Below are 12,506 nucleotides of genomic sequence, written 5' to 3'. Positions count from 1 at the left end.
TTCCAGTAAGTTTGTAAAGTGTAATTAAGTTCAAGGTACAAGTCTAGTTAAGATTTGGTTTAAACAATTGTTTGATTCGTTAATTTTAAGTCATTTTTGTTTTTTATATTTCTTCGTTTCTTTTGATTTTCTGGTTACTGTAATATTTGTGTATACACAGTCTTTCAGAATAACAACTGTCAGTTTAGCCAAGTTTCTGTGTTATAAATAAAGTTATCATACTGGCTGTGATAAGCTAAAAAAACATAAAAAAATATAATTCAATGTTTGAATTAAATATATCATTGCAACCCAGACCAAACCAGACCATTATAGCACAGGCTTCAGTCTGAAGAAGTTATAATTATAATAAATTTAACTTGGAACCAGATGAATTTTTTCAACACTATATCATTATAGTTTTCAACTGTAAATTAGAACGAAAAGAAAATTTTCATCACCACTAAATAGATTTGAATATATTTTTTTGCATAGACTTTAAATTTGCTGGTAATCAATTTAAGGGGGTTTTGTATTAGAACCAGTGGTGGGGCCAGCAGCCGGACAGGGAGGGCATAATAATTTGCCTATCCAAATAACGTTGTTTTGATTGCCAAATCCCTAATATTATGGTCTACAATACACATGCCATACTGCCATAACAACTCTCCCGGTCAACCCTACTAAGGTTGTGTTTTCTGGGACCCTGGTCAGGACTGTAGTCAGCCCCTTGGTTCCGACCCATGTCGGCACATTTCTGGGGGTCACCACTGGTTAGGATGTGTAAATCAGTAAAAACTGGATTATTTGTATGTCTTTTACTGAAAGATAATAACATAACTTGATTATTTTAAATAAACAGTTCCATTTTTTAATTTTGAGAATTTCCTATCAGACAATATATTTTTACTTTCTGATTATTGTGCATATTTGCCTTGAAATAAGAAAGCCGTGCCCTGATTTGAATTGCTTTATAAATTTATGCAAGTTGTTAGCTTTAAATTTAAAATTCAAAACAAGAAATGATATTCTTAATCTAAGAACAGGTGCTTTGATATCAGAGGAAAGATCCAATAGGGGTGGGGGAAGGCAAGGGGAGCACATCACCCCTCCCCTGTTTTGCCACTATATTTTAAAATTTCAGTACATATGGTGCCATGTATTTAAATAAGACAAACTAAAAAACAAATACGTTTCCCCCCCCCCCACATGGATTCAATAGGGGGAATGAAGAGAGCACATACCCCCACTTGTTTTGCACACTATATTTGAAAATGTCATTACATACAATGCCATGTATTAGAATAAGACAAACTGAAAAACAAATACATGTCTCCCTCCAATATAGGACCACTTTTGGGACCCGGGTTCCATGGTCTTTAGCAGCTTTGGTTTCTAATTAGAATAATAAAGATAAAAGAGATTGGGACCACAGAAAAGTGGTCTTTAATTAGAGGGAGACTGTTACGTATAGAATTACTTTTCCTGGTAATCAATTTAAAAATCAGCGTAAACTAAGTTGTTTTGATCTGTATCTTTTGATTCTTATAATTATATTTTTTATAATTTACTAAGATTTTTTAAAGAGGCCAAGTGAGAAGCACCCACTATTGCTACTCACAGCAGTGCTAACTCACACTAGTGCTAACTCAGTCTTCCATACTGTTTTTAATCATTGCCAATTATTTTTATATAAAGTATATATTTCATTTAAAATTGTCAGATTTTGCTATATTCTTGAAGAAAAGTTTATTGCTGTATTATTATTAAATGATTTGTCTTTATATTTACATTTGTACATCTTATAAATACTAGTCATATATTAGGCTAAAAATAGCTCAAAATCTGAAAAAAAAAAAAATTTCTTTTTACCAAGTAGACAAAAATACTCATGTTGTTTGAAAAGGTCATTTTAAAAGAATCATTTATTGGTTTTAGCCACGTGCTCACTTATTTACCAACCAAAGTGTATGTGATTCTTTGTAGTTGAATATGAATTCTGAAAAAAAAATGGCTAATTTAAAATGTTAGTGCTTAAGCTTTAAACAATTTTTAATACCTTAGTTATATTATATTATTGGTATTGTTATTGTTTTAGCAGTACTATGTTTTACTGTATGTGTTGTACTTTCTTCTTGTTCTTGTGTTGTTAGAAATGATATGAAGTGCCAATATTGTAGAGCCAAGTGAATATCGAAAGCTCTACTGATTCAGGGATGTGTGTGTGGAGACTTCCAAAGAGAGGCAGCCAAAATCTAAATTGGATCTATAACCATAGGATATATATAATTATATAATTATTATATTTTAAAAACTATAACAATTGCGATCATCTTTATCAAATGGATTTTTGCTCTAGGATGTTGATATATTATGTAAATGTAAACAGGAATCAAATCATTATTATAAAGATGTTTTTAAAATCAAAATTTGCTGTGTTACACTTGTCAATGGTAAACAAACATAATATGTCAATTTAGTTTGCTTTTTGTTCATCCAGTCAGGTATGTTAGTGTTTTTTTTTTTACTAATTTGTGTTGCTGTTTATCTGTTGTTTTAAATATGTTAATGTTTAAATAATGTTTACAAATGACAATTTATATTAAGTGGAATTTATGATTGTCATAGTTACAAAATATGGTTTTCTTAATTTAGTAAATTATTCTATTATTATATATACTGTTTAAACTTGCGTTATGTTACAATGGACAAACCTTAGCTCTGTCCCACAATCAAATTTGTGTGATGTGCATGATGATGTCACATTACAACCAAATATGGGCATATCAAACATTTGTCACATAAAATTTGATAGTGTGGACACCGCTTCATATAAAGATTAATTAAATTGTCATTGAATATTATTGAAATAATATTCAATGACAATTTTTCATTTGAGAAAATTGTGATGTTTAAATTTGATGCAATATACGCTATATTAAAAGTTTCTGAGGAATCACAAAAGGCAGTTATCCTTGTCGTAGCTGATACAATTATTGTTGATTGCAGCCAGTCATTATTTTAAGCTCTGTGACAATTAAATGTGTTATGCCCATATACAGGGTACATCACAAATTTGTGACATAAAATTTGAGTGTGTGGACAGGTCTTATGCTTTCGACTCACTTGCTGATGAAGCCCTACACCCATACATGACACCAAAAAAAAACAAAAATTAATGTGTTGGCCACTCCCGACCTACGCAAGTTTTACGAAATTAGGGGTTGCAGTTTGCAAATAAGCAATTAAGGGTGGAAAAGCCTTGGCATGGCTAGGGGGCCAAGGTAGCCTATTTTGCTGGATGGTACTGGCCTCCTCCGATGATCTGTTAAAAAATAAGTATGCGAAACAAGGAAAAATAAGTCTTGCCTTAGCAAATCCACCAACCCCCAAAAATGATGATTTTGAATAAAAATAAAATTTTAATTTTGGCTAATTAGCGCACCCACCACCACGAAAGAAATGGAAATTTTAAAAAAAAGTTTTTCTTCAATTTTATTATGTTCACTATAATGTTTCACCTTGAAATCTCAAAAAATAAGAATTGCCTATTTCTATTCCTAATACAGTATATAAATTTAAAGCATTTAACCATCCCATACTACAGTGTTTAAATTCACAAATAAAATTTCATTTTTATTTTCTCCTCCATCTAGATGTTTTTGGCAAAACTATTTGTTAAATAAGATACTTCCCCCACCCCTTGAATCCGCTTATGAATTATTTTTGTAGTAAAAATTATGTAAATCAGCAAACACTCAATTATTTTGATACACTGCCACCTAATATAACATTCAAAAGTAAAAATATACTTTTTAGCTTGCAGTTGAGAAAAATAGAATGAGGTATAAAATTCTCTTGCAAGTTAAGAAATGTGTAATCACAGTAATAACATTTCTACAGTCTTGGCATAAACCTTTGATTTCGGGTTATAAAATTCAAGATATAAAATTCTGTTGCAATTTTAGAATGTGTGATCAACAGTATTAACATATCTAGTCTTGAGGCATAAAACCTTGAATTTCAGGCAGCAAATTTGATGGATTTTTTTTGTCATTTTAATATCTAAATTAAAAACAATTTTTTTGCCTGATTTGGGACCATTTAAAATTGTTGAAAACTTTTGTGGTTCTGTTAAGTGATCAATTATTCTATTTTAATATTTGAGGTTTTCTTGATATTTGTGTGGCAGCATATAAACTAAATTCCCAGATTGTACCAGAGACAATATTTTTAAGCACCTTTCAACCTTAATGCATAAACTGTTGACCTATTTCTTTTAACTATTGACTTAAGCATCTTTTTACTACTTAAATCATAGTTTGGTTTAAATTTGTTGCAACTTAAATTTTTAATTATCAAAAGAATTTTGCAAACTTTACTCTTAATATTTTTTAAGATTCTTTTAACCTTAATGTATAAACTGTTGACTTCTTGCTTGTAACTATTGAATTAAGCACCTTTTTACCTCTTAAATCATGGTTTGATTGTTTTTAATTTGTTGCAGTGTAAACCATTATCAAAAGAAATCCTGCAAACTTTACTTTTAATTTTTTTTAAAGAATCTGTTAACTTATGTATACTGTTGACCTCTTGCTGGTAACTACTGCACCTATTTACTACCTAAATCATGGTTTGTTTGCTTTTAATTTGTTACTGCATAAACCTTTAAATTATCAAAAGTAATCTTGCCAACTTTACTCTTAATGCTTTGTAGTGAGTCACAGAATGTCCGTTCTATAATTGGCGAGTGATGAAAATTAACTTTTTCTTTCAACAAAACTATACCAAGTTGACCAGAGTATACTTTACATTAAAAAAAAAATATCAGCAAGTTCAGTAACCTTTCACATTACAGGATGGAATTGCCTTTAGAATAGATCATGAGTTGTACAGGGGCCTATAACTTGTCCCCTTGCCACATCCATGCTTCTATAATTCTGAAACAGACCCCCATCATGACTCGAAACAATGACCCTGGGTTGAGAAGGAAAGCATCTTACCCAGGCTACCACTCTACATTTTATATTGCCGTTAAATAAAACAAACTGAAATAATTAGTCGGTTCTGGAAAACAGCAATTAAAATCTCATTGAAAATTTAGAAGTATGTATTTCCTGAAAAAGCCTTTGGTGACGCCTACCCCTCAATAGTTAATCCACGAATTGGTACTCAATGTTTTCCTACGAGGATAGTCAGCAGGTCCCTGGAAACAAAAGCCTTGAGATAAGGTTCTGCAGATCAGGCAAAATGAAAGATCGACAGCAGGCTGTGGTACCGTGGCAGTTAGGTGGAAACTACAGTCAATCTAATTATAATTCAAGATCAACTTTAGAGTTTCCTGGTGTATATGCTTGTGGCATGCCTAATGTGGCTTCCTGCCAAAGAAGATTACTGTACTGTAACCTTTGCATTTAAAATGCGTAGACCAATATATTTTAACCCAACGAACAAGGCTCAATATTTCGTGAAAAATTTAAAGGAATATCTGCAAGTTTTTACTTTCATTTATGCATTTTATTACATGAATTAATATTTCATCATTATAAAATATATTCCAAATAGGCAGGTACAGTACTTCCTAACTTTAATATTTGAGTAATGTTCCTGCAAAATGCTCCACCCAGATGTAAGTCCATGCCTTAACAACAGGATTTTGAAACCAAAATCCTATATTATTTGATTTATATAACAATTCTTAAAATGTAATTAACCAGTATGAATATAATGCATTGGAATTTAGCCTTCCAAGTCTGTAATTGCAAGGCCGAGGCTAGAGAAATCTAGGCCTACATGATTATATCGTTTGCATTTTTTGGTCCCAAATATAAGCCTGCAACACAGCAAACGCAACCCATTCTAATTTTTAAGGGATGGGCTAAAATACCTATTTCACTCGCTCATTATTTTAGTCCTTGAGAATTTATTCTGAAATTTTCAATTGAAAATTTGATTGATTGATAGTCACATGTGCATGTCAATCATTTTTCCAGAGATGGCAGCATTTTTATAAAAAGTGAGTTAGCTTTCGCTTTGAACACACCGTATATGGTAGTCTTTATATTCATATGTGTCACATGGGATGAGTCGTTGCAGTGAACAGCAAAGACATCGTCATGACAACCAAAACCCTTTCCTTCCTAGTTAAAAGGGTATACAACTCTTTTTTTTTTTATCCGTCATCGATGGTTTATACATCTAAGGTAAATCTAAACGAAGTTCCTTACAGCATAATAGCCAGTAGCAGTATAGGAAGCTAACATTAATAGGATGAATTCTTTAATCGTAAGCCACCCAAGAAATGTGGCGGGCTGTGACTCACATCAAGTGGATTTTAGCATTGGCACAGTCAGTGATGCACATGTTCGTAGAGTACATGATTCATGATTGCGTTAATTCATTGCTTGCATTGTGCATAACCAGCACCAAGCTAGGCCTGAACCATGTACTGTATGACCAGGACCATGCATGGCCTGTATCATGTACAGTATGGCCTGCACCATGTGAAGACCAGCACCATGTACATCATGACCAGCACCATGCATGGCCTGCACCATGTAATGTAAAACCAGTACCACGTACACTATGACCAGCACCATGCATGGCCTGTACTGTGGAAAACTAGCATGGACTGCACCATGTAAGACCAGAACCATGCATGGCCTATACTGTGTAAATCTAGCATGGACTGCACCATGTATAACCAGCACCATGCAAAATCTGCACTATGCAGGGCCTGAGCCATAGTGACTAGCATGAATTGCATCATACATAAGCATAGTTACCAACCGTCTCACATCGTGCAGGACGGTCCCGAATTTCAAAGGAATTTTGGATGAAATGCGCATTTTGCAGAAACACATGCGTGATCAGAAATTTGTTTTAAATTTAGCATAAGTCTATGCGTGATAAATTATCACGAATTCATAGGAAAATGTATTTAAAATTAAAAGAAATTGGTGTAATTAAAATATATAAGCGGTCATGCAGTAGCTTGTGTCATTAAAGCTTACGTTATCTCGTTCAATTTACCGAGAAAATTTCTCTTCCCCCACCAAAACAACCCAGCCAGCAATGCACTTAGTAGAATCTAGTAGTTGCGTGCGGTCTTGTGCATTTCATTATCACAACCAACCGTTGATTATGTGACTGGAGCCCAGGCCTCCAGGGTTGTGCCACTGACCCCGGGAGCCCTGGTGGCCCCCCCACTTCCACCCCCACCCAACTGGTGTAGTTATGCATTTCAAATCTCTCAGGTTGGTATCTATGTACATAAGGAGGATGCTGATTACACAGTAATCATCATCATCATCAGCACCATGCATGGCAGCACCATGTCTGTACTTACATGGCCTGAACTATAACCAGCACCATGCATTATCTGCACAGTACATGACCAGTATTTTGCAAGGCATGCTCCATGCTTGGCTTCTTCCATCTACAGTTACATCAATGTTTGTGATTGCCAAGAATATACATTCCAATAAATGTCCTCCCTAATTTTAATCAAAAAGAAGTCAGCACCTGACCTAAGAATTTAAAAATTCTTCTCTTGCCCAATTAAAAACAAATATACAAATCCCTTCGTACTGTATGTGTCAAAAAAGTCAAAAGTTTCATGCCTAGAAATGGCCTGGAATATGCATGGTCAAAATCATATAAAACCTGCATAGGATTAATCATTAAGCTTGTCCTTTAACAGGTACAACATCACAAACATTTATCTTAATTTGAAAGCTATTAAGTTCATGGAAAGAAGGGGTTAAGTGCCGCCTGTGTCGAGGTATCAACCTTAATCTCAAGGTCATTTGCTAGACATGTATATTATTCACGATAGGTACTTTTAAAGATACCAAATATTTTAACTTTAATTGAACAAAATAAATAGTTCTATAAGATTGTATATAAATTGTGAATATTTGTATTCCATAAGTTGAATAAATATATTCTATTTCAATTATTTGTATTTTATACTGAAATAAATACATACATTTTACTAACATTATAATTGTTTTAATTATCTAAAATTATTTGTTTTTTGTATTCACCCTTGTTCACATTTTGTGATATACTACACTTAAAAATAAATTGAGAAAAAATGTCATCTGAAAATAGTTTATTAAACAATCAAACTGATCTCCAAAGATTATGCAAATTAGATTATAATCGATTTGTGGTCACAAAGTGCATAATTGCTTGTAAAACAGAAATAGCATAGCAACTTCCAATTGGCTCAACAACAAATATTGGCATGATATTATAAAATGTTATATTTTTATTGGCTTGCATTTAATTATTACCTGTTAATAGTGAAAAAATGGGCACTCTTGGAATAGAGTGTAACCATGTTGTAGATCCTTGGTTGTCAAATTTGGCAACCCACATGCAAAATCTAAGCAGAGAGAAAATATGGTGATGTGTCATGGCAAAAATGAGTCGTCTTGTATGACAAGTCAATTTGATATATTCAAGAAAATATATCTTAAGAGATATTTTGACAAAAATTGGGTTTCAATATTTTGACAAAAATTGGGTTTCAATATTTCTGATAAGTTTAATATGTATGTTTCATAGTAGCAAAAGCCTGAGTTAGTTACCTAAAGTAAAGGTGTTTTGAGACACAGTTTGTAAAGCTATTTTTCAGAATTGATTAGAAAACCAACACAAAATTATTATTTTTTTTTTGTTAGACACCTGAACTTTAAAATGATCTTCCTCCAATTTGTTTTGACCTAGGAATCTGATTCAAAGACCAAAATAAAGCTTACATAATCATTTAAATATATCAATAACTCATTTTTTTATTTTTTTGTGCCACAATATTTATTTTGTCATGATAGCTCACATTTAATCTGCATAAACATTGCAGTTCATTAGATATTGGTGATAGTCAAGATATGTACCATAAATTAGCACCAAAATGAGAAATGTATACATAATTTTCTGATCTTACATTGCATTTTAATACAACCCTATCATTAATTACTATTTTTAAGTATTATTAATGTAACAATTTATAAACCATACAACAAGTAATATATATAAGTTACTATGAGTATATTTTATAATGTCATTGATAAAGTTTTGTATCTTTATCAATGAATTCTTCATGATTAAGTTATGTCATAAGTAATGTGTATTTTTAAAATTGACCAAATTCCACTAATTGTATTTTAAGTTGTATGCTAACCTTTGGTCATGTTTGGTTGCATAATTACAATTCATTATTTACAATGCGTAATAACAAGTTGTTTGCCTTCCAGCGTAATTTTGGCAGCTAGTGCTTTCTTCACATCCTCCGGAGTCGGTAACCAAATGAACCCATACCTATTCAAAGAAAATTAAATAAATGCACTCTCTCTAAGCTCAACGTATAAAATATTACCAAAGATAAAGCAGAAAATAGCAAGAATAAACAAAGAAAAAGTGAAAATGAGGACTAGCAATCTACCATAATTTAGGAGAAGCAACAGAAATGTAATCTATAAAGCTTGGTTTCCATACAATTGCTACACTGTCGCTACAGTGTTTTTACTGCAATCCTTGCACTGTATATCAATCAGGAACGCTCCCCGATTCGTCCGACCAATCTGCATCACCGAACGCTGTCAGCGAAAGCGTGTATGATTGTATGCAAACCAAGCTTTAAGCAGCTTTTGATTTGCAACATAAAACGTAATGATGTCACATGAATTTAACCGTGCATGTCTGAACATTGTGCTTTATGTTTTCTCCCGAAATCTGGAACAGTTGTCAACCGAATCGATTTTCAGGTCAGAACAAGGACATCTCTGCATACGCGTTATCAAAAACTGGAATTGATTTATAGTAGAACATATAACGCATGCGACGCCAGCCACGGATGAGTGTTCTACGTTCTCAATTGAATATTGACAGCTCGGGACCACTGTCCCCCTGAATCAAAGGCACTCTAGAATAATCAGCGCATCAAATGAAATACTATATTAAACATGCCTTGATTTCTCACAGATTAAATAACACTACGTTGCTACAACTTTAGATAGGAGAACAAATTGTACCATTTTAACACCTTAATAATCTTTATTTAGCGCCACTTGCAAATAAACACATTTTTTTGATAAGCGCTGTTCTAAAGCTTAAAAAATGCTTCAAGCGCTGTGTGTGATGCACTATTGGTCAAGTGTTATATTATGTGCATATAAAAATAACAAATCCCAATATTTTTGTAGAAGGGTGTGGGGCAGCGGGAGAACGGCGCTTGTCGCAATGCTTGTGTCCTCTGCTTACGTTTGCCTCCCTCCACCCAGGAGTATAAATTGGGTACCTGGTAGGATGGTATGGCATTGAACATATGGGTTGTGCCTGTAGAACATGGAGCAGAGACTGTTGCACAAAATGTGCCGGTTTGCCAACTCAGTATCCAGTGACAAGAGAAATAATGATGCCAGTGCCTTGTATACTCTTTGCATTGTGAAAGGCGCTATTTAAATTCAGATTCTAAAAAAAAAAAAAAAAAAAAATTACATCTTCCTTACCCTTTATGCCTCCTTGTTCCCTTCCAGCACACCCTCTTCACCTTTATTAGACTTATGCCTTCACCCTCCAAAGCCCCTTTCAGTTCCTCCTCTGGTATTTTAGGATGCAGTCCACCAATATATAACTTAGTCGCACCTGTAAAAAATTGAAAAAATTACAATTTTGGGATCATGTCAGTGTCTACAGACAACATGTATCACAATCTGTTTTGTATTTTTGTGCGGCCATCTGCATTCAAAAATGTGACACTCACTATGTCATGACGAATCCAACTCTTCTCTCCGTGGCGCTAGATGACGTGAAGCTGTCTGCTGATTGTCGGTGGCAGTCTGAATGGATCGTCATTAAAAACGATCCGTTGTGCATATGTTTCGTTCTCCAAAGAATCGCGTCGGGTGTAACTGTTGGGCTAAGTGAGTGCCTGTCTTTATATTTATAGCGGCCTAGCATCAAAGATTTCTTCGGATAAAATCTTTGATAACAGATGTTTATAATGCGAAATCCAAAAATCTGGTAAAATAATAATTAATGATTGATAATAAAGATACAATAATAATTTTTCTCTTACTTTGAATTGGGTCGGATGATTCCTTTTGTGAGATCTTGATCTCAGACTCTTCGCCCGTTACGGACGTTATCGTTACTCCGTCCAACTTCAGAATCGCATCAGCTTCAGCTTGTGATTTACATATCAATATTGCCGATCTGCAGAACAAGAAAAATACGATATTCAATTTAATAATTTGTTTCTCTTGTTTTTTACTTTTTTTTACTGGATATAGTAGTATTGCAAGAATCGTTATTTTTAACAATAATTTTAAACAAATGCTGGTGCTTCACTTGGGCTCCCCGAAATGGCATTGGTGCTTTTACTTTTTTCTGTACAATGATTGGCTGATGAACAATGCACCTATTTTAGTAGAGATCGGTGGCTGTGCTCATTATTCAAATCACACCTTGAGCATAAAGTTGGAGGTAGGCTTAAAGCTACGTTCACATCAAAGCCTGGATCCGGTCCAGTGGCCGGACAAAAAGTAGTGAAAAATGGGTTCATTAGTAAAGAATAGTACCGCTCACATCAAAATTCGTACAATTTCCAATCCGGACTCCGGATCCGGACCGATGGATCTGAGAGCCATTTGTATCATGAAATCGTACAGTTTTTTTCCTTAGACCAATCAGTAACAAGATTGGTTGGTTCGAACCTATAGAACACATATACGCATTTAATCCGAATAACCGTGTTCCGTGCGCGATGCGAACGCAGCATTCAAAAAATCTAGCAACTCACAATTTTTTTCCGGGCTCTGGACCGGATCTTGATGTGAACATAGCTTTAACCTAAAATTGGACTTGCATAACAAGGAACTAAGGTATTTAAATTGTACTAAGTTTCTGAAAATAGCTGACCATACAACAAGTAGACTGCAAAAAAAACAACCAAAAAACATGGAAGTACAATATTAATTATAACAATTCATGCTCTGAAAATCATATTAAAATGTTTTTGTAGGAAAGTTTTTGTGACTATGAACTTTCAATCAAACAATATCTGCAGGAAAATTTTAATACCTTACAATACCTTAATTTTGCCTTACCTCCAGTATGGTAATATTATATGGGAAAATGATTATCCCTCAAACCTTGTTAAAATATATAACCTCCAAAAACGAATTATTCGTATTATTACATCATCACCATATAGGTGCAATCCTGAACCACTATTTCATCAACAAAATCTTTTGAATATTTATGACATTAATAAGGTACAAGTAGGATGTTTTATGTATAAACACACCCATGAAATTTTACCAAATGTATTTAAGGATCTATTTCAGTACAAAGGTAATGTTCATAACTATCGGACAAGACAGTGTAACAGGCTTCGTATTCCGTTTGTTAGGCTGACTTAAAGCCAATTCTCAATTTGTGTCCATGGTCCGCATGTATGGAACAATATTGATAGCAAACTAAAAACATCAAATACTCTTAAGACTTTTAGTAAACTC

The 12,506-nt window shown here is 33.6% G+C and overlaps 1 protein-coding gene across 3 annotated transcripts in view; it reads right to left on the bottom strand.

The window, feature by feature from the left end:
• Positions 1–8,078: 8,078 nt before the first annotated feature.
• LOC117109422 (nucleolin-like) overlaps positions 8,079–12,506 on the bottom strand; it is a 9,314-nt gene continuing 4,886 nt past the window's right edge. For all 3 annotated transcript variants that reach the window (XM_033251773.1, XM_033251774.1, XM_033251772.1), the window contains exons 4-6: positions 11,066–11,202; positions 10,497–10,632; positions 8,079–9,306 (exon numbers count right to left, since the gene is read on the bottom strand). In XM_033251773.1, the coding sequence (XP_033107664.1) occupies positions 9,204–9,306; positions 10,497–10,632; positions 11,066–11,202 (376 nt within the window). In that variant the 3' untranslated portion in view covers positions 8,079–9,203. The remainder of the gene's footprint in view (positions 9,307–10,496; positions 10,633–11,065; positions 11,203–12,506) is intronic.

This window comes from Anneissia japonica, unplaced genomic scaffold (assembly GCF_011630105.1).
Source record: "Anneissia japonica isolate Jap-2015-1 unplaced genomic scaffold, ASM1163010v1 scaffold287719_len1884721_cov185, whole genome shotgun sequence".
NCBI classification, from domain to species: domain Eukaryota; kingdom Metazoa; phylum Echinodermata; class Crinoidea; order Comatulida; family Comatulidae; genus Anneissia; species Anneissia japonica.
This window is presented reverse-complemented; position numbering and strand designations above follow the sequence as displayed.